General features: G+C 37.2%; 2 protein-coding genes across 2 annotated transcripts in view; one reads left to right on the forward strand and one right to left on the reverse strand.

Annotated features, from left to right (window-relative positions):
• LOC139984814 (uncharacterized) overlaps nt 1-22,203 on the forward strand; it is a 34,147-nt gene that overhangs the window by 354 nt on the left and 11,590 nt on the right. The gene's annotated exons all lie outside the window — the stretch shown is intronic.
• LOC139984908 (uncharacterized) lies at nt 14,426-21,533 on the reverse strand. The gene is given in 4 exon segments (XM_071999034.1): nt 14,426-18,280; nt 18,921-19,193; nt 19,760-19,900; nt 20,630-21,533. Coding segments are annotated over 3 exon segments (2,136 nt in total). The 5' UTR covers nt 19,810-19,900; nt 20,630-21,533; the 3' UTR covers nt 14,426-16,467.

Here is a 22,203-nt window from a genome sequence, read left to right on the forward strand (position 1 = left end):
AAATACTTTTAGAAAAAGTAAATGCTGCTGCAAGAACTGAGTGGCTAATAAGAATGGCTAATAGGATTTACAGTGATCAGAATCACCCTTTGTATACTGTGCTAACAAGTCTCCTGCACAAATCGAGCAGATATCTACGAAATCTCCACAAAATACCGAACGTAAGTTAACAGAAACTCATTTATTTACCGTGCTGCTTTATACATTCCATCCGAGCACTTAGAATGTTTGTTGTAGTCTGTTTGTTATATCGTTTTATGTATTTACTTTAGTATGTGTAGATGTATTTTATATGATATCCTATCATCTTAACATTTTCCCTTTTTATATTAGTTATTCTTGGACTGTTTGTTGTTTGTTGATATCCTATCATCTTCAAAAAAATCACCTTTCATATTAGTTATTCTTCTTGTTGAGGTAATATATGACTCCTCTCTATAAATTTTATATCTATACCGTACTGGAAGGAAATAAAAAGAGAAGGAACAGTTGAGGTAATATATGACTCCTCTCTATAAATTTTATATGTATACTGGAAGGAAATAAAAAGAGAAGAGAACACGTTTTTATATGATATCCTATCATCTTAACATTTTCCCCCTTTTATATTAGTTATTCTTGGACTGTTTGTTGTTAGTCTGTTTGTTATATCGTTTTATGTATTAACGTTTGTATGTGTACTGGAATTTGATATGATATCCTATCATCTTAAAAAAAATCACCTTTCATATTAGTTATTCTTCTTGTTGAGGTAATATATGACACCTCTCTATAAATTTTATATGTATACGGGAAGGAAATAAAACGAGGGAACAACATACTATAGTACAACTTGGAAACACTTAAACAATGGCACAGTTGTTTCCTTCTTTAAATCTGAGGATTCACACGAGGTTGGGTTAGACATTATGAATGTGCCTGTGATCGTAAGAAAATTTTTATATGTATACTGGAAGGAAATAAAAAGAAGGAACAACATACTATAGTACAACTTGGAAACACTTGAACAATGGCACAGTTGTTTCCTTCTTTAAATCTGAGGATTCACACGAGGTTGGGTTGGATATTATGAATGTGCCTGTGATTGTAAGAATATTTTTATATGTATACTGGAAGGAAATAAAGGGAAGGAACAACATACTACAGTACAACTTGAAAACAATTGAACAATGGCACAGTTATTTCCTTCTTTAAATCTGAGGATTCACACGAGGTTGGGTTGGATATTATGAATGTACCTGAGAGTTTAAGAACAATTTCACATTCCGTTTAAGGGGATAGTATAGTGGAAAAGCTTCAAAAACTTTTGAAGGATACTTAGAAACTATTTTCAGAGACATTTCACGTAATACACTCACTTGAAAATGAAGAATTGCCCACAATTTCCGTAGTCGGTGTGCTTCATAAGAGTTTCGACTTAACAGATTACGCCGCCCACTGGAACTATTATTTTTGCAACTGCATGTGTTCACATTTCATAATATCACTTGTCTATTTCATACATTTTAGAAAATGGTGGGGGTTCTTTTAACATAAATAAGACCAATATATCACCCTTTCAGCAACCGGCTCTCCTTGCCCTCCCTACCTCAACATCCCTCTATCCGACACCATCCATGTCACCCAAGAAAAACATACTAAAACACTTACATCAGCCCATAACCCATACAAATTCCTTGTCTATTTTATATATTGCTACAAAACGTGGTCGTTCTTTTAAAAATTAATAAGACCAATATGCCACCCCTTTCAGCAGCCGGCTCTCCTTGCCCTCTATACCACCTCCCTTCATCATATCCGACTCCATCCATGTCACTCAAAAAAAACATACTAAAACACGTAAGTTGATACCTGCGTATGACCCAAGAAAATTCCTTGTCTATTTTATTCATTATAGTAAACCGTGGACGTTCTTTTTAAAATCAATAAGACCAATATACCACCCCTTCGATTATTTTCTTCTTACGTAAGGTGATTCCACCTACTCCCCTCCTCTCCTCATGTGACAGTGAACATTCACGGTGTACCCTATGGCTACTACACAACGGTGACGAATACTAGTCTGTGACAGGACGAAACTTCAACATTTACTTCTAGCATAGTGACGAATGTGTGACGAACGTCTAAAGTTAACTGAAAATGACATGATATAACGACGAATATGTTTACACTAAAATTAATAATAATAATAATAATAATAATAATAATGATGATAATAATAATAATAATAATAATAATTATAATAATAATAATAATAATAATAATAATAATAATAATAATAATAATAATAATAATAAATGAACTTATAAAGCGCTGTACAACCCTAATAGAACGTCAACTTGAAAAAATGAGTCTTCAAACAAGACTTGAACTGACTGAGAGTGGGAGAACTCCGCACAGATAAGGGCAGACCATTCCAGAGCTTGGGCCCGGCTGATGGAAAGGCACGGTCGCCATAGGTTTTCAGTTTAGTTCTGGGAACAGTGAGAGTGAGTGTATTGCTAGAACGCAACTGGACTCTATGTTTTATCAACTAGGGAAACATCAGCTAACACACGAGGTTCTGGTGACATTCATGGCAGAGGCGGCTGCCGTTGTCAACTCAGGACCTATTAGATCTATTTCATCTTATGCTGACGATCCTGCCTCTCTTACACAAAGTATGTTACTTACTCAGAAGACAACCTCACTACAACCGATTGACGATGAGTTTACCCGCAAAAACCTCTACGGGCGCAAGAGATGGAGACGAGCCCAATACCTTGCAGACCAGTTCTGGGATCGTTGAAGGAAAGAATACCTCCAAAGCCTCCAACCACGTCAGAAATGGGTGCAACCTCAACATGATGTATCTCCAGGCGATGTAGTACTACTTAAGGAGAAGGACGAATACCGTGGTTCGTGGCCGCTTGCCAAAATTGTCAGGACTCACAAGAGTGAAGATGGAAAAGTGCTAAAGGCGGATGTCCTGGTGTGCACAGGAGGTACCAAACGAAATTTCTTGAGACCAATTTCTGCACTGATACCGGTCGAGAAAGCAGTTTCTCCCATTTAGAGATGGACTCCTCTTGTTACTTGTATTCGTTCAATCATCTTTCAGTGTTTTTTTTTATGATTAGTTGATAAGACTTACATGGATTTGAACTTATCCAATCATATGTATATTTTAATATAAAAAGGCTTTCGCATTTTGGCGAGGCGTGTGTCGGGTGTCTGCCCAGGCCTTACATCGTACTCAGTACGCACTTATTTTGTAACATTCGGCGCTCGTTAAATTCCACCGAGATTGTGAAACACGACCCGCATAGAGACGATATACAGACGAAAACAACAATCTCACGAAACTCAGGTCTTTCCCGACTTGAAGGTTAAATTATAGTTTGAAACTTACTCTTTACACTGATCGGAATATTTGAGTGTCCGATGTCAACCTCACGTGCAAAGAATCACAGTCTTGTAAGTGATGTTGACGATATTTTGAGATAGATTTGCGTTTAGCTCAATCGCTTCCAGTGTTCAGTCTTACTACACATTTATATGCCGTTGTTTTGTTCCGTGTTTATATTTAATCGAATTTTACGATTACTTCAACATCCTTATTTCGTTCGGTATTTCTGTTGAGGGGGGGGGGGGGTAGAAGGGTTGGCAGGATCGCCCAGGGTACTGCCACTGACTCCGACATTTTTTACCTTTACACTCCCACCACAATTCCTCTTTGTCTGACTGCAAGTTTAAATGCATGTTTGATGTGTTCTGTAACTATTCTTATATCGGACTTTTGGAACTGAGAGCGCTGATATAAGCAAAGAAAAATATAGAATTTTCAAAGAATTATAGAAGTTTATCCACTTAAACCTATTCAAATAGAAATTTTTGAACAAAAGGTTTACCCATGACATCACTCACTTCCACCCCGCCTCCCATCCCGGTATTTGCATTACTGCATAATGATATAGCTAGAGAATTTAACTAAACATCTAGTTTAATTAATGTTAGTTAGTCTTACTAATGCTCGCGACGACTCCAGCAGTATTTATAAATTTCTATATAATTCTGTAAATTGCAGAATCTCGTCATCAAGACCAATTGCTTCGTCAACTCCTCTCACGGATCGGGCAGAGAACTTCTTCCTGTGTTCTGTTTGCTTGGATCAATTAAAAGAACCGAAACAGTTACCATGTCTTCACCGATATTGTAGAAATTGCTTGAAGACAGTCATTCAAGCATGCATTGATGGAAAGCTTAATTGTCCATTGTGTATGCATGAATACGTGATACCAGAAAATGGGGTTGACGATTTCAAGACCGACTTCCATATAAATAGTATGCTCGAGTTTATACAATTGCAAAAGTCTTTTGAAAATAAAGATTTGAAGCAATGTATAAGCTGTTTGAAGAATACAGAAGTTTCAGCTTATTGTTTTAAGTGCAGAGATAACTTGTGTGAGCAATGTAACGAGGTTCACGCCATCAGTAAAATGTTTACAAATCACAAAACCCACATTCTGAGTCTGGATAATATAGAAGCAAATAATATGACACTGGATAAATTAACATCACTAACGGAAAATCCCAGGTGTCATATCCATGACAAAAAAGAAGCGCAATTATGCTGCAGTTCTTGCAGAAATGTACCTGTGTGCTTGGCTTTTACATATAATAAGCACAAAGGTCATGACCTGCATGACGTAACTGAAATAGCAGACCGTGAAAGAAAACTACTGAAACAAGAACTTGTTGAACTAACCAAATACAAGGGTAAACTATACGAATTGCCAACGAAAATACAACTTTCTCAACAGAAGCTGAATAAAAATGCCATGAAAAGGACAGAAAGACTAAGAAATCAGCACCAGCAACAGACACACAAGATTAAAGATCAATTTGCGGAATGTACTAAGGAACGAAAAAGGGTTTTAGAGGACATCGAAAGCAGAACAAGCGAAAACGACCGTCGGATAACTCTTAATTTGGAAGAGGAGTTGAGCCAAGTGAGAAAGAAATATGATAAACTCAGGAAAACAACGAATCAAAAATATGACAAAGAATCTGAAAAGTTTATAAACAAATGTGATAAGGTTAAGAGCGAGCTCTTAACCAAACTTCGCAGCCTAGATGTTAACTTGAGGAATTTGACAACAGCAAAAGACCTGCTTGTAGGGCAAAATAAAGTTGAACAAAAGCAATTAAGAGAATGTTGCGAACAGATTATTAAAAGATACGAGAACCTCACAGCAACGTCTTCATCTATTCTTGCTTCTAAAGACGATTGGACAAACGCTCAGTGTATTCCTGGTATTAGAGTAGCATGTGAACACCTTATAAAATAAATGAAAAAAAAAATTCCCAGAGGTAGAATCTTTATTTGATTTCGATATCAGTGATGTAACGAAGGTTATTAGGGATAACGTCAAGATTGCCCAGCATAAAAAGTCAGTGGTTGATGTTTCAGGAATCAAAGTTAAAGGTAAATATGCCACTGATATTTTAAGCAGAGGAGATGTCAAGATTTTCATAATGCACAAGGTATCTGGAGGGTATTTACACATCACTATGTTCAACATAAATGGTGAATTACAACGACAGGATCAGATCAAGAGTGATAAGGGCGTGGTCATCTGCGGATTGTTGTCTGAGTTCAAAGTTATCATTGACGTTCTTTGTACTTATGAAATCGGTATTTACGATGTACGTGATGGTACATTTACCAAGAAGAACATTCGTGACGTCATTACTAGGTGGCCATCTGATCAGTACGTGAGTTGTGTAACTACAGATCCTGTAAAGAATCACATTATTGTTGGTACTGACAGAAGATATGTGTATGTATATACTGATCAAATGAATTACAGCCACATGATTACACTACCAGATGGTATCGATGAAAGGTATGATATAACTGTTCATAGAGGTAGTCTCCTGGTATGTGGCATCTATACTGAGAAAGCAGCATATGCAGTCAGCATGGAGGAATCACATAGTAAACTGATGTATGAATTCACCAAACCAGATCTTGATGGATTGAACTGGAAAGCTTTCACTGTATGCATAGACAAGGATGAGTTCATCTACATGCTATGGAAAGCAGGCATCTTACATCGGCCGAGATGTATTCTGGTACAATACAGTCAGGGTGGTCGACAGTTACTCACAACAAGAACAGTAGATGTTGATGTTAACCGTGTGTCAACATTTGAAGAGAACGGGATAGAAAAACTCTTGATGACCACATCGATGGGATCTTTCTACACGTTCGACCTTGTAGTGATGTAAAAATAGGAAATTTTTCAAGTCATTAATATAAGCAACCTTAGAACTTCAGGGTGCTCTCAGCCTTAATATACTGACATTTATTCATCGAGAAATATTACTTCTTAAGTTTATATAACAATGTTTGATATATTTGATAACTTGATTATTTAGATCGGACAGATAATCTCTATAAACAGCATCAGCATGACTAACACTTTGTTGATATATTTCAACAGCTGGTCGGAATAGTGATATCCATTCTTATCTTCCTGGTAAAATATTTCATCTGATTAAGGCAGCTCCTTGGTGCGAATCACTGATATATAGTTGCTTCCGAGAATATTCCATTTGTGGAGGTGCGCCCATCTTGAATGTAGACCATGGCAACGGCAAATATGTACTTAACGAGATATAGTAACTCACCGAGGAATATATGACAGGAATACACTAAAACAATGAAAGACTAATTAAAAATTAATTATTGAAAAAGTGTATCATTGTACATGCACCCCTGACTGTACCTGACTGTCTATCAAATAAAACAATGTGAGATAAATGTTTAGGTTAAATTTATATTGCATATATACTTCTGTATATTATTTCTTTAAAGGAATATATCAATATACACTCTTAGGTTGTTTTGTTTGTAAATTTTTACTTTTTTGGAATTTTATTTCATCCAAATGTACAGTTGATAAAGTATAAACATTCAAATATCCGAACCAAAATCTGTTACACATATTTAAAAAACAAAATTAACATATAAGCAATCGTTTTAATCATCATTTTTAATCATCTTTCAAAACAATTTTGTTTGTGATTCTTTCTTCTCTATCAATCTGAACAAACCTTGGCGACTTGTAAATCGTAAATATGACTGACATTTATTTTTCTCACAAATATTGTCTTTCTTCTCTGCATCTCGTCAGTTTTGGGGTTGGTGTGTCGGGGGGGGGGGGAGGGGTATCGTAATATGTCTGCTGTAGCGAAAAAGAGAGACGCATTTGCATCTCCTTTCAGATCCAACAGGTCCTTTTTAACTAATTGAGCTGATGACATGGTTATGCGTCTCTCTTTGTGTTGTTGAATTTCATTTATTTCATTTTATGAAAATAAAAGTCTTATCAAGGCCACATAATGTCAATATTTTTAAATAAAGGGATCTGATGTGGCATAGGTATACTCCCAATTTGACTTTAGTGTAGCACAATTAAGCAGAAAATTTGTTGTACTAGACCTTTTTGGAGCAGAATTTAGTTTAGAAAGAAATAATCCAACCGCTGCTGATTCTCTTTTATTTGGACACGATCGGTATATATTTGTCATCTTTATATTACATTGAATGACATACAAAAAGGCATCAAAAGATGATTAGCAACATTAGGTACATACACACAGTGATATATATATATATATATATTGTTACGAGAAAACAACCTAATTTTCTCGTGTGTACGTATTTTCTATCTTGCCTGTTTCACCGTATTTAAATGTTTCTTACGTAATGTTAAAGCTAGGAGGTCTCTAGTTTGTGTAACTTGAGTATCATTTTATTGCTGGCTGCGAGAGTTGGCTCTTCCTGCCGGAGCTTTATGTAAACAGTTCGATGGACAAGGCCTCCTTCGTTCTTAGTATACGGGGAATTTTTAGGGGTGCATAGACAGCGGGGCGGGGTTAGCTCACATTCGTGTATAGCTCTGTAGAGAGCGTTGACCGGCTGTTATTAGGTTATGGCGGTTGTCAATCTTACTGGCTATTTCTTTATTAGTCAGTTAAACGTGTATAGGATTCAACACAGTTACGGGGTCGTTTATAATGCCGTGCAAGGAGCTTTTTTAGGCATTACGTTAGGGTATATTTAGAGTAAGTTGCTAGGCAGAATCCATGCCGAATTTGTACGTTGTTTTAGGGACTTAGATTATTTTTGGCTTGTGCAGAGAATCGAGTAATGCACTCTGCAGCTGCGCTGCGTAACTGCTTGTGCCTGTATGCATTCTGTAGCTGCGCTGCGTAACTGCTTGTGCCTGCGCGCGTAATTTTTTTCCTAGGAGGGTTAGGGGTAATTATCATATATAGGCGTATCCAAACCCTCGCGCATGCGTGTTACTCATAGACACATCGAACGTTGTAATACACGAGTGGGGGCTGTGTGTACGTGGGCACTATGTACGCTGTACAATGCAATAGATCTCCGCTGTACAGTTTCACACGTAATGCAGTTTGCTTTTGGCCAAGGATTACCAAGTGAGAATTGAAGAAAATAAGTGATGGGACGCGGGCTAAAGAAATACAAATTAAAGCGCGATCAAATCGTCAAATCAATTATTAATTTTTGGAGGTGTTATGGCTAATGTAGTGGACTTATTGTCTGCGTATCGGCTGGTAATTTAATATAATGGCTTAAAGATCCATGGACATTACAAATCATCATAGTGGTCCAAATTTATGCACTTCATTGTAACAATTAAGAAATCAAAAATCTTTATTTCAAGTTTCAAGTAAGACATACATCTCATTTTCATGAAATTGTGCAGGATAGATAGTCTCATTTTAACCCTACGTACAAATCCCGTGGATCTTGTCTAAAAATTTAAAGTTTATCCTACTATAAATGTGTTAAATTTTCCACACTAAAGTCATGATTTTAAAATGTGAGCCACTTTTTTCCACCATCAATAATTAAACACACAGAAACCAAGATGGGATTGCAAATATACTTTATTAGAACGCCTGTCAGTGACGTTAGACAAAAACTCTGTAGACAAAATGTGAAAAACAAAATGACAGTTAAATAATCAAACCATAAAACTGTAATCATTCAAATTTACATTTTACAACTTACCATTTGATTGGCCTGTAGATAGACAACATGTAAAGATCACATCATTTTTTCGCCTCTCGGAAATCCTTCAAATTTCTCAGTTAAATATTCATTCAGTATATTACTTTATCATTATTCTGTGAGAGTTCATTGCTAGTACTAAACAACGTCCAAGATGCCACCTAAAAAAGCTACAAACGCAGCAAAATCGACCTCAACTAGAAGGCAGGTTCGCGAACCCCAGCCTAACGATGAGCCTACACCTCAACCTAACACTGATCTAATTCATGTGGACATTATAGACTCTATTCGCCAAGAGTTGAATGCTGCCATTAACTCAGATGACTTTTGCACCAATCTAATATGCAAACTAGTGCCAGCGATAGCGGAAGCAGTGAAAGAGAAGGTATGTAAAGAAATTCATGACACCTTCCAACTTGAACTGTCCAAAAAGCAAAAACAACTTGATGATGCCAGGGAGGAAATATGCCAGCTCAGACGAGACTTAACTGCAACCCAGGACTCTGCTGACCGCCAGGAGCAGTATTCAAGGCGTAACTGTCTCCGCATACAGGGGATTCCTGAATCTCCTGGAGAATCGACTGACGAGTTAGTCATTAATCTGGCGACCGAAAAACTGAACGTTACCCTAACCCCTGGAGAAATCGACCGTTCACACCGCATTTCACCCCGACCTAGAGCTAACAACATAGCAAACGCCACCCGACCCAGGGCTATCATCGTCAAACTGACCTCATACAACACAAGAGACAGGATATATCGTGCCAGGACCTCACTAAAAGGCACCAGAATATACATTAATGAGGATTTGACCCGCAGGAACCAGGAGCTATTCGCCCGTGCCCGCAAACATGAAAGAGTTAATCGGTCTTGGACCCTAGATGGGAAGATATTCGTCATTGATGGGAACGATCATAAACATCACATTGCTAATACAGAGGACCTGGCAAGACTTCGGTAATGTACGGACACAATGGTGAAGTTGAAGCCGCCATCTTGAATTTGAAGCCGCTACCTTGATTTTTGGGGACAGTACATACCATTGCCGTTTGTTACTTAAATGTAGCAAGTAGTTGCACGTTTTACTGGTATTTTACAAATTACTTTAAAGGATTTCCCTTTTGTCGTGTGTTTTCGTTTGTCCAACCACCCGTCTTATCCACATTCAAGGTATTATACGTTATAATACTTTTTTTTCACTCTTCTTATTTTGTTCTGTTCTTCTTTCTTTCTCTTTTTTTTTCTTTTCTTACTTCTTGATAGTTTGCATTTGATACTGCATGGAGCATTGTAATTTATTTAGTCACCTCTGTTGTATTTGTGCGCATAGCTTAACGTCTAGTGATCGTTGTTCCATAGGTCATTGCTGTAATTGCTCCGGGGTTATAAAATGGCATAATGACTGTATTAGTAATCCTATTGTTAGTTTGCATGGGGACATAGCCTGTATCATTTGTAAAAATACTCGAAATCACTTTCAAGCATGCGACGACATTAATTCCCCTCTCAGTTCTATTGATCCTGATATCAATTCTGTTCAAAGTTTTCAAGCTACTAACTGCAAGTATTATGATTATAATTTCTTTCAAGATATTACCAACGATTTATGGGATCAGAAACTTACCTTGTATCATGTGAATGCTAGGTCTCTGAATAGTAACTTTAATAATTTATTATTATCACTAAGATCCGTTAGGCATAATTTTTCTGTTATCGGTATAACCGAGACCTGGCTTGGTAATCTTAATACTTTACATACTCTCTACAACATCCCTGTGTATAATATGGAACATGCCTCTAGGCAAGGGCGTGGTGGAGGGGTCGCACTATATATCAATTCATCTCTTAAATACAAATCTCGTTCAGATTTGAGTATATTTGTAGAAGGCGTATTTGAGTCGACTTTTATAGAACTACAGGCTTCTCATTCGCCAATCATCATAGGGGTTATTTATTGCCCCTCCGGTGTTAGCGAAACTGTGCTTGACATGTTCTCTACTTTATTTATTTCATTGAATCGAGAAGACAGGAGTTGTTTCTTAATGGGCGATTTTAACTGTAATCTCTTAATTACATCGGAAAACATCGGTAATCAGTTTATCAACCTTGTACACTCTCACTCTTTTCGTCCACTCCACAATTTGCCTTCTAGGATAACGTCACACTCTGCTACACTTCTTGATGTAATTTTTACGAATAGTCCATCACTGTCATCTACCTCGGGCATAATTTGTGACGACATTTCGGATCATTTCCCTGTTTTTACTATTGTTGACATTGACAATGTTAAAACTAGTATTCCGTCAATTACTTTAAGGAGGCACGTTAATCCAGCAACTATACGGTTATTTCGGTCTGCTATTGAAAACGAAACTTGGCAAGATGTCTTTTATGGCAATGATGTAAACGTTGCATTTGATCAGTTTAATAAAATATTTAGTAAGCATTTAAACAACTGTCTTCCGTATGTTCCTAGTACAAAGAAGGGTATTAGTGACAAGAATGACTGGATGACTCCTGCCATCCTTAATTCTTGCCGTACAAAGAATCGTCTATATAAAAAATATCTCCGTAGCCGTACTGCAAACAACTTGAACGACTACAAACGTTTTCGTAATCGTCTTACGTCTGTTATCAGGCTGGCCAAAAAGTCTTACTACACCAATATGTTTAATAATAACAACCAGGATGCGAAAAGTATGTGGCGGTCAATAAATACCCTTTTACATGGTCGACAAGCTAATCGCACTCCTGAACAGATTAATTATCAGGGGGTCAGTTTTTCTAATCCTATGGATATTGGAAACATTTTTAATGATTATTTTACTACTATTGGTCCAGCCACTCAACATAAGATTCCTAATGTTAATTCTCACTACAAAATGTACCTGCAAGCACCAGTTATTGACTCTTTATTCATTATTCCTGCAACAAGAGATAAGGTCCTTAAAGTACTTCTATCACTCAAGCCATCCGCTGCTGGTTTTGATGGTGTTTCTGCTATTATTGTAAAACATGTTGCCCATTCATTATGTATTCCACTCACATATCTTTGTAATCTCTCTTTTGAGCTTGGTGTTGTCCCCACATCTTTAAAAATAGTTCGAGTTGTTCCTGTCTTTAAGGCCGGTGAAAAGGAATCCGTGAATAATTATAGACCCATTTCAGTTCTCCCATGTTTCTCCAAGGTAATCGAAAAAATAATGTTCTCACGGTTATATAACTTTATTGCTAAGCATAATTTACTGTATAACTATCAATTTGGTTTCCTTCCTGGCCGCTCAACAACACATGCTATTTTACATTTTACTTGTAAAGTTATGGAAGCTTTCGAAAATAATCAGTATGCTTCTGGTATATTTCTGGATCTGTCGAAGGCGTTTGATACCCTTGACCATAACATTTTACTTGAAAAACTTAGTCATTATGGAATCCGGGGAACTGTACTTCAGTGGTTCAAAAGCTATCTTGCTGATCGTCACCAGTTTGTTGTTATTAATAATATAAATTCTGTTTCTAAGCCAATTAAGTGTGGTGTTCCTCAAGGGTCCATACTTGGTCCATTGTTGTTTATAATTTATGTTAATGACCTCTATAGAGCCAGCAACAAATTTCATATAATCTCTTATGCCGATGATACCAACCTGTTCTTTTCCAGTAATGACATTAATTTTCTATTGGATACTATACAGAATGAGTTTACATATATTCATGATTGGTTTTGTGCAAATAGATTGTCACTAAATGTTAAGAAAACTACCTCTATTGTGTTTAGTACACCTTCAAAGCACTTAAATCCTAAAATTAATAGTATCAGACTTTGCGGTGTTGATGTTATGCTGTCTAAGACTACTAAATTTCTTGGGGTTTATATAGATAATCATCTTTCTTGGAATAATCATATTCAGAATATTTGTATGAAAGTGTCTAAAGGCGCTGGAGCTCTTAAAAGTCTTCGCCAAATCATTCCCAGAAGCACATTGGTCACTTTGTATAATACACTCATACTTCCCTATCTTACATATTGTAATGTTATTTGGGGCAGTACCCATGCCTCTAGAATTCAACCCCTTTACTTACTTCAAAAGAGAGCCATTCGTTATACTTGTAATGCGGATTACCTCCAGCATACAGCACCCCTGTTTACTACTCTTAACGCTCTTAGTATCTATGATATAAATCGTTACTATGTTGGTATTTTTATTTTCAATTGGTTACATGATAGTGCTCCGTCGACTTTTCGCAACTATTTTCAGTTACGTAACGATCCTTATCCCAACCGTGCGCCAAATCAATTGACTGTTCCTTACTTTAGACTTAGGTCTGCACAACTTGGTATTCGTTATGTCGGTGTAAAACTTTGGAATTCCCTCCCTACTACTATTACTGGTTGTAAAACTCTGAACACCTTCAAAAAACGTCTTAAAGAGTATCTTATATCAAACTATCATTGATTTTGTATTTTCCTTTCTTTGCCATCTTTGTTCTGTTTTCTCTGTATACTTAAGCTTTCTTTCTATGTTTTATTTGTAAAGGGGTGTCAACGTAAACAAGCTCTACAGAGCTTCTTGTTGGCACTCCTCAATCTCTTGTTCTCTTATACATTTACCCACGTCTATTGTCATAATTGCATACTTTAATGCGAGAGATTAAAATAAAGTCTTATGAATTGAAATTGAATTGAATTGATTTACTGCTAAGTGCGCGCAATACGTACCATATGATATCTGAGAAAGGGAAAACAATTTTGAGGTCAATCAATCTTCACTGGCCAAACATACTGATACATCAAAACACCAGCTGAAGCAGTTGAAGCCATTTCACCAGACAGGCCAATGGTTCTGACACAAATCACAATTTAAGCAATAAAACAAAGCATTTGACTAGACATACTACCGATTCAGCCTCTAAAAGGGTGCTTAATGGTTATCCCAGACCAGTGACACCACGGCCAACTATAGATGGCTTGCTCAGCAAGACCCACCTAGCTGTTGCGTCACCCTATATGGTTAATCGAATGTAGACCACCACAAAGGTCTTATAAATAAATAAAACAACAAAACTCACTTATGACTGGCAACATGGATCAACTTTATGTTGGTCGCCTTATCATCATACCAGTACAATCTCTGACAAAGCCCAATAACGTATCACAATATTGTGAATATGCAAACCAAACATTTGTAATACTTAGTAAAATACAAAGATATCAGGAAGCAACAAATTTAACAAGTTACAAAGTAAAAACTAAACACAAAGGTCATGCATAATCAAAATATGAAAAGGAAATTAGCAACATTTTCTTCAGCAGTGATATTCTTCTTAAACTTATGCAACACTATCCTATTACCTTGATGGATATTTCAAAATGATAAGGAATATAAATCTTGGGAATTAAAGTGAAATCTAACCACTGTGCCCTTGTTTAAAGTTTTCAACTCATAACTTTCTGAAGCACTGTAAAAATACAGACTACATGTACTTGGCAAAGGCGAGGGAAAGCCCTATGCCCCTCCCCCCTCATATTTTTTTTTACCAATCACCCCAATAATTAACCCATCTAACAAGTAAAGAATTTGATCTCAAAATGTCAAGTAAAGGGAATTGACAAATCGCTTTTGCACTCACACAGACTTTTTATTGGTAATGTTGTTGATTTTTTTGACAGAAATTATTTTAAATTATCTCACAACTATACATTCCAAGCATACCATTTGACTCCCCACCACACTGATCTTAGTACATGTGAACCAGATGATTTTTGATAAAACCATACCTCATGCCACAGGGGGTACGTCATACTTATGCACTGGGCCATATTTGACAAATCACATACTTCAGCTTTGGTATGTCACTGTGGTCAACCTTCCATTCTTGTGAACAATACACTCTCTGTAAATGTATATACTGATGGCTACTTTTCGCCAAGTTGTACTTGACCTTGATATCCTCTTATATAAAGTTTGTACATTGTAGCAATATATCCATTTCGATTACTAAGAAATGAATGGTTTAAAAATGCCTCTGTACATTGCATCAACACGGTATGCTTTGAACAAGTGAGAAAAATACAAAAATGCAGAATATGTACTGGTTGTACCTGCATGTGTAAAACCAAATTTAAGTTATTCCAACATAATCGTACTTTCACCTCAGTTCAATAATTACTTTAAAATAGTCGAGTCAACGCAGCTATTTCTTAATTGGCATGTAATAAAGCAAGACATACTCTGTGCATGCTTCACATTCCCCCCTCCCCTCAAAGAAAAACACAAACACTCTCAACAGTTACTACATATCAAAATTCAAAAGATTGTTGGGTATTTCATCTGGAAACAATTTAAAGCAAAACAACAACTTGGCAGCATGGTGCAATCAATAATAAACCCGTATGAAATAAGATAAAATTTCCCCAAAGCATGGAGGTAGGATTCTGCCATGCCCAAAGTAACTGTTGACTTCAATTGGACAATGTTTGAAAGTAGTTAATCATAATATAACAAAACATATTTTGTTCCAAGCTTAATATCCCAAACTCTTTTTTTAAAATTGTTTTAAACATGTTTACAATGTATGTACTAAGTTAAATATGATCATTAAAAATGACCCCTAACTGTTCTATCATGAGGACATTGGGACTGTTGCTCCAAACAGATTACATGCAGGTCTCTTTTGTTTCTCGTACAAGTTGCGCAAGAAATATACAGCTTGATAAAATTGTAGAACAAAAATCAAAAGGGGAAACGAATGTGTTGATACCTCATTTTGTTTTCAAGGGTATTTTGTTGCAGGTTTTTTTTATGCTAGTTTGAATTTCTACATTCATGAGCAAAGTTGCAATGTAATTTCAGTTGGAAACCTCTATGTTATATTTCAGCAGGAACAGTTCCTAATTTTGATTTTTGAAATTCTCCTGTGTTAGTATACTTTCTTAGGGATTCCCTGTTTTGTATGTATGGTAATAGCCAATTAGCACAATTTTCTAACGTTTTCAATTAGCACATTTTTGGGCTCACAATTTGAACAGAAAACCCCTAATCTGAACAGCGTCTTCCTGTAATGACATCAGAACAACAACCTCGTTTGTCTTAAAAAGCATGAGCAAATTGAAAGCTTAAAAAAGGTCACTTTCACTAAAATAAATCAAAAAGGGAAAGTTAATTACATGTACTTTAAGTACATAAAGAGAAGTCGAAATGGCAAAACTGTTCCTAAGATCCATCATGATTTCATTGACTCTTTATAATGAATCACACTGAAAATATGTTTCTTACATTTTGGAAGAATGGCACTTGCCTAGTGACATATTTTGAGACACACAGAATGATACGTTATGTGGTGCAGGTTGTCTCCTTTTCTGAGGGAGCCCATGCCTATTTTTTTCCTTTGCTTTGGGTGGCATATGCATGCTCTGGTGTTAACATAGCTTTTGATGGCCGCCCCACAGTAAGACGCCTCCTCCCGCCCATCGGCATCTTTCGTCTTGCGACCGATGTCGGCTGGACTCCAATTTTAGAAGATGTCTGCATCCCTCCTGCCTTGTATCTGTGCCTCAATGACACAGATGCCCCACTGTACTTGCCAAATGTGCGAAGGGCACTGATCAGATGACTACGCGTGGTGAGCTTCCTGTAATTTGAAATAAAATGCTGGACTGCTTGCTGAAACTCGACATCATCACTCTTGAGCTCCTCGCTTATTGACTTGAATGTATCCTGCAGCTCATCCTCTAGATGGGTTGGCCGGGTTGAACTTGAAGATGCTGGGGAATTGCGTTGGTCAAATGAATTGGCCAGAATTGCCTGAGCTCTAAGAGACTGGATCTTTAGAATTTGAGGGTCTTGCCTACATGTAGCTTCTCCGGCATCTGTGATGTCTTCCTCACTGGTCACTGGCTGATTCCTTTCCCCTCCATCTGCTTGGATCTGGTTACCTGGCACTAATATGCCACTCCGTAAGGGCTGAAACCATCTGTCATCCATCGCCGTCTCACCAGTAGCCAAGGTAAGGAAGAGCTTCCTCATCTCAACTGACTGAACAGGGAGGAAGTTGGTTGAATCCAAACTGTACTTAAGAATGACTGCTGCTTGGTGTTTGCAAGGAGCCCCAGTTTTGCCAACAGGGCAAGTGCAAGTACCAATCTCAAAACTGAGATGATACAGGACTTGCTCTTTGGCACTCTGAACAGTGTATTCATCCTCATTTTCTGTACGACTGACCGCATCTGGTGAGACGTCTTTAGGGGAGGGGTAGAACCGGGATGCGAGACTGGTGTTGCTGAGGCGATTGTTGGCAATGTCGGTGAGTTTTCTGATGTTGTAGTCTTCAAACCTGGTGAGGATAAAATCTGTCAGCTGACATACATTGAATGCTTTCAACCTGTAGAATATTTTGTCCTTGAGAATTCTCATTGCAGCTTCACAATAGGCTGTGGTGTTGATTCTGAGATCCTGCCTATGTGCCATTGACCACGACACTCTGCGTTCATATGTCTCCTGGACATGAGTGATGAAGCTGCAGTACTTCTGTGCAACTGGATCTAATGTTACACATTCTAGCTTGTGTTGCAGGTCGGCCTCTGTCTCTGCATAGACCAGGGTCTTGAAGCTATTGAGAAGGAGCGGTCTATGTTTTTTTTCCACTTTGTGTTTGCTATCCCACAGCCATCTCCACATAGCTTGCAGTAGGTGGAAAGTGCAGAGCAACAACACGCTTTCAGGGTAAACATTGTGTAGAGCTAAGCGAAGGGAGGTAGAGTCATCCGTCATGAGCACATCCGGACCATTCTTTGAATTGAAGAAGGAATTCTCTGGAAAAACCGACTCCAAGAGTTTGAAGGCAGATGTCAATTTTGCCTCAGACTCTGATGTGGTGATAGCAACGCCAAGAGGTAGTGCACCAGAGGGGCTGTGAGTCAACATTAAGAACACTCTACAGTTCTGGCGATCCATGTTGCCTGAGGAGTCCACAAAGACCATTTCCTTACTGAACTTCCACATGGAATGGACCCTCTTCATAAGTGGTGTACAGATAGCAATGATTGTTTAGCCATCTGACGTGGTGTCAATTTTGACGCATTCATCGTTGTTCTTCTCATTGAAATCTTGTACCTTGTTATCCAGAAAAAGCATCATCTTCTCTCCTCCAGTGTCTCCATAGTGTGTTTTGAACTTGTGGTAAAATACCCTGCAAAAGCAAAAAAAAAAAATAAAGCAAAAAAATAAACAAAACAAACAAACAAAAGAAAAAAACCCTTTAAACTGTACATCAACGATATATTTATTTTTTTGCAATTGATATTAATTCGAAAATATAAAATCACTGTTAATTGTCAACCCAAAAGTTAAAAAAAAAATGTAGTGATTGAGGATGTGTGCTGATATGCATATAGGGATTTGAATTTAGAAAATTTGGGGAAACAATGAACAATGGCACTCCTTTAAAGTTCCTACTGGTATTTTGTGTCTAGCTCAACCAATAAAAAAAATAAAAAACTCTTATTTAATCCATTCACACTATTTGGTATTATGCATTTATTTTCTTATATTATACATTGACCACCTGTTTGAACCTGTAAAGAACTTTTTTATACAACTTTTTTTGAAGTCAGTCGTTATTGTTTCCAACATTGAAACAACTGAAATGTAGTAAAATTAGCCATCCAGTCCTGCATGTACATCTTCCGATTTTTTCCATAAATATTACTAAACTTCTGTATTTGTGCTGAGATTAACCACTAATTGTACATGCATTTTATAGAACTTTTTTTTCTTCATTTGTATGTCCTAGGTTTAATATTTATATACAAACATGACTTGAGTCTCACCTGTAACAGTACTGCAAGTCAGGGCAACATGACCTGTCAGCAGAGAGTCTAGTGTATTCTTCATTGGTGCAGCTCACTTGAAGATCATATTTGATGGTATCTAAGGCTGATGAGGGTGAATGGCCTGATTTAAAGAGATCTAGTAGCTTCTGTCTGGTTTCACTATTGACATCTCTTTCCCGAAGGGCATCAGCACTTGATGTTTCATGATTGTGGGTCCACTTTAAACTGATGACGGTGGGATACCCTTCTCCAATGTGAACATCTTTTGACCTGCATATAAACAAGAAAATGCATGATTTTGTACACATTGTCACTGTTTTGGGCTAAATAAAGAGTATAACTGGATTCCTTATAAATTTCTCAACTTACAAATCAGAGCCAGGGGGGTGGTTGAGGGGTTCCGCCCCCCAAAAAAAACACGCCTTTTTGCCAATTATACATTTTTTTTTACAAAAAATAGCATATCATACAGTTCTTTTTTAATAGTGTCAACCCTTGTTAAAATACCAGAAAAAAGGGGTTTGGGGAGAGGGAAGTACCCCTACCCTCCCCCACCCCTTTCTAAAAATCCTGGATCTGCCCCTGCAAATGCAGTTGTTATTTGAGCAAGAGTAGCTCAAAATTTATCAGGGTTTCTTTTTCGGTTTAAGTACATGTATCTTAGGACATATACATGAATGCAAGATGACAACATACATGCCATGATGTTTCAGTTGCCAAACACAATATTCAATCATAACAGGTATATAGCATGTTTAACTATGAATCAAATTGCTTTACATTATTATGACCTACTGCTCACTGAATCAATGAAACATTCCTAAAATGTATTTTACCTGTTTCTCCCACGGCTGTCAGTTGATGCATTCTTTATTTTTACATACATAGTAGCTGGGGCATCTAGTTTTTTTGGACCCTTTTCTCAGGTCTGCTGTTGATGATTTTGGCCGAGTGTTGTGATGACAGTGCAAGTCAACCTAATATTACAGAAGAATAAATGCAAAGAATAAGGGCCTCATCAAGATGATATGCAATCATGTTCATTCTACATTTTATTCATAGGCCTTCTTTAAGTAGACAATATATATGCATATTATACTGTGAATCATTGCTAACAGACAAGCTACATAAAGCAGGGATACACAAGTGAGCTGCATAACACTTCCTGCCCCAGAAGTAAAGACATATTTATGGGTTTTTTCACTGGTGTCTATTCCATCAAGTTCCTCAATGACCCAATTAACTTCTTTTTATAGACTTTTGTTTTGTTTTGTTCTGATTGCAATTCAATTAGGAAATTTAAACACCACATTCACTATGAATGGTAGGACACAATGGTAATGTTTACAAATGTATTTTTGTATTACACGAAAGATAAGCTTTCCCCCTTTGTAACTGAATGTAAGAAATTTAAACTTATTCTTTACTGATCCTCAACTAATAGGCAACAGATTTCAGTCTTTCATACCATATGTTACGCTGACATGCTTTTTGAAGTATTGGGCATGACAATGCTTGAAACAAAAACAATCTTTCTCTTCAGTGTCATATTTCTGCCAAACTAAACCAGTGTAGGCCTTTCCAGTGTAGGCCTTTGATTCACCTAAGACACTAGTTGATATTGAAAAGGATTCGATAAAAATTGTCCACTTATTTGTCCAATAAGAAGATAAAAAAAAGAATCAGTGCATTTCATTTGGACTTACCCGAAAGACATTCTTTTGCTTGTGTTGACTGACTGGATAGGTTTTGCTTGTTCTCCAAGTTGTCTCAGTTACATCCTCCAGATCCTTCAACCACTTGAGAACATCTGCCTTTTCTGTGAGACATAGTCGTAGAGTACAGTCCATCCCACTTGTGCCATGTTCTTTATAAGAACAAACCTTGTATTCATATCCCAGTTTGGGAAGGATGGGCTGTGCCAAATAAAAATTAAAAAGAGTAATAAAATCATTGAAATACACCCAACCTTACCCTCAATATCATCTCATAGGCCTAATTATTTTTCACTTGTACAATTAAAAATGTGGCAAAGCAGATAAAGTACCGAATACTGATATAGTTCATAAAAGCAGGCTTAAGTTTGTATGTAGGCCTACTACTAGTATCATGTACAGAATTTTAAAGTTTACCGTAACATTAAAGTTTACCGTAACATTTAAAGTTTACCATGAAGCTAGATATACATGTAGGCTTAATGTAGGCTAGCAGATTAACATTAACCAAACCATTACATTAATGTCCGTCGCGCACATTGATGACGACGGCTGAAATCCGTACAATGTGTCTAAAATCTGGGTGAGAGGATTACTTTATTATATACAATTGTATCGAGTAACTTTACCTCTAATCTAGGGCAAGATTCCAGCTGAAGATTGGCGCAAGGATTGTCAGTCGAACAGGTCTCCATCGCTGCATGAACGCATATATATGTATACATGTGCAAAACGTGAATCGCGTCGAACAAACTGTATGTATTACTACCAGGGAGTTGCTATAACATCTCCCTAGGGAGTTGTTATAATATTTCCCTGCTACTACTAGTCATAAACTTTTTACGAGTAACACGCATGCGCGAGGGCTTGGAAACGCCTATATATGATAATTACCCCTAACCCTCCTAGGAAAAAAATTACGCTGCCTGCGCAAGGTCGTCGCAGCGTAGGGTTCGCGGGCTGACGAACCTCATCGTTAGCTGCGCTGCGTTGTCCTTAAGCTGCGTCGCCCTTGACGCAGTACCGATATTTAGCCTGCGTTGTGCCTGCGTTGTCTTCGACGTAGCGCCTAGTTAGCAGTGCTGCTAGGCAGTTTACATATAAGGGATTAGTTTGCCTTGACAGGGCTAGTTAATGTACGCCACCCTTGTTATTGTGTTTAGGTTTTATTGTATCACTTTCTGTATATATTATTTGGTTATGACTTAACGAAAGATGTACGGCAGGTACATTGTTTATCTAATTATACTTTTTAAACTCTTCATGCACTGTTAGTGTACTTCTTTTCAACGGTGCCCTCGAGTCTCTCTCTGTACAACCCCCTTCCTCACTTGCCGACTGGGTACTGCACCATACCACCGAAGCGGAAAGCGTTACAATATATATATATATACAAATATATATATGTACTATGCTACACATTAACACTACATATGCTCTAATTAATAATAACACCCGATTCATCATGGTAACTGATTAACTAGCTGAAGATCCGTCAGCTATCCTCAACAAAGATATGATTACTTAATGTATCATGTATTCTGCAAATACCTTAAATGTATGAA

This window comes from Apostichopus japonicus, chromosome 17 (assembly GCF_037975245.1).
Source record: "Apostichopus japonicus isolate 1M-3 chromosome 17, ASM3797524v1, whole genome shotgun sequence".
Classification (NCBI taxonomy): Eukaryota; Metazoa; Echinodermata; class Holothuroidea; order Aspidochirotida; family Stichopodidae; genus Apostichopus; species Apostichopus japonicus.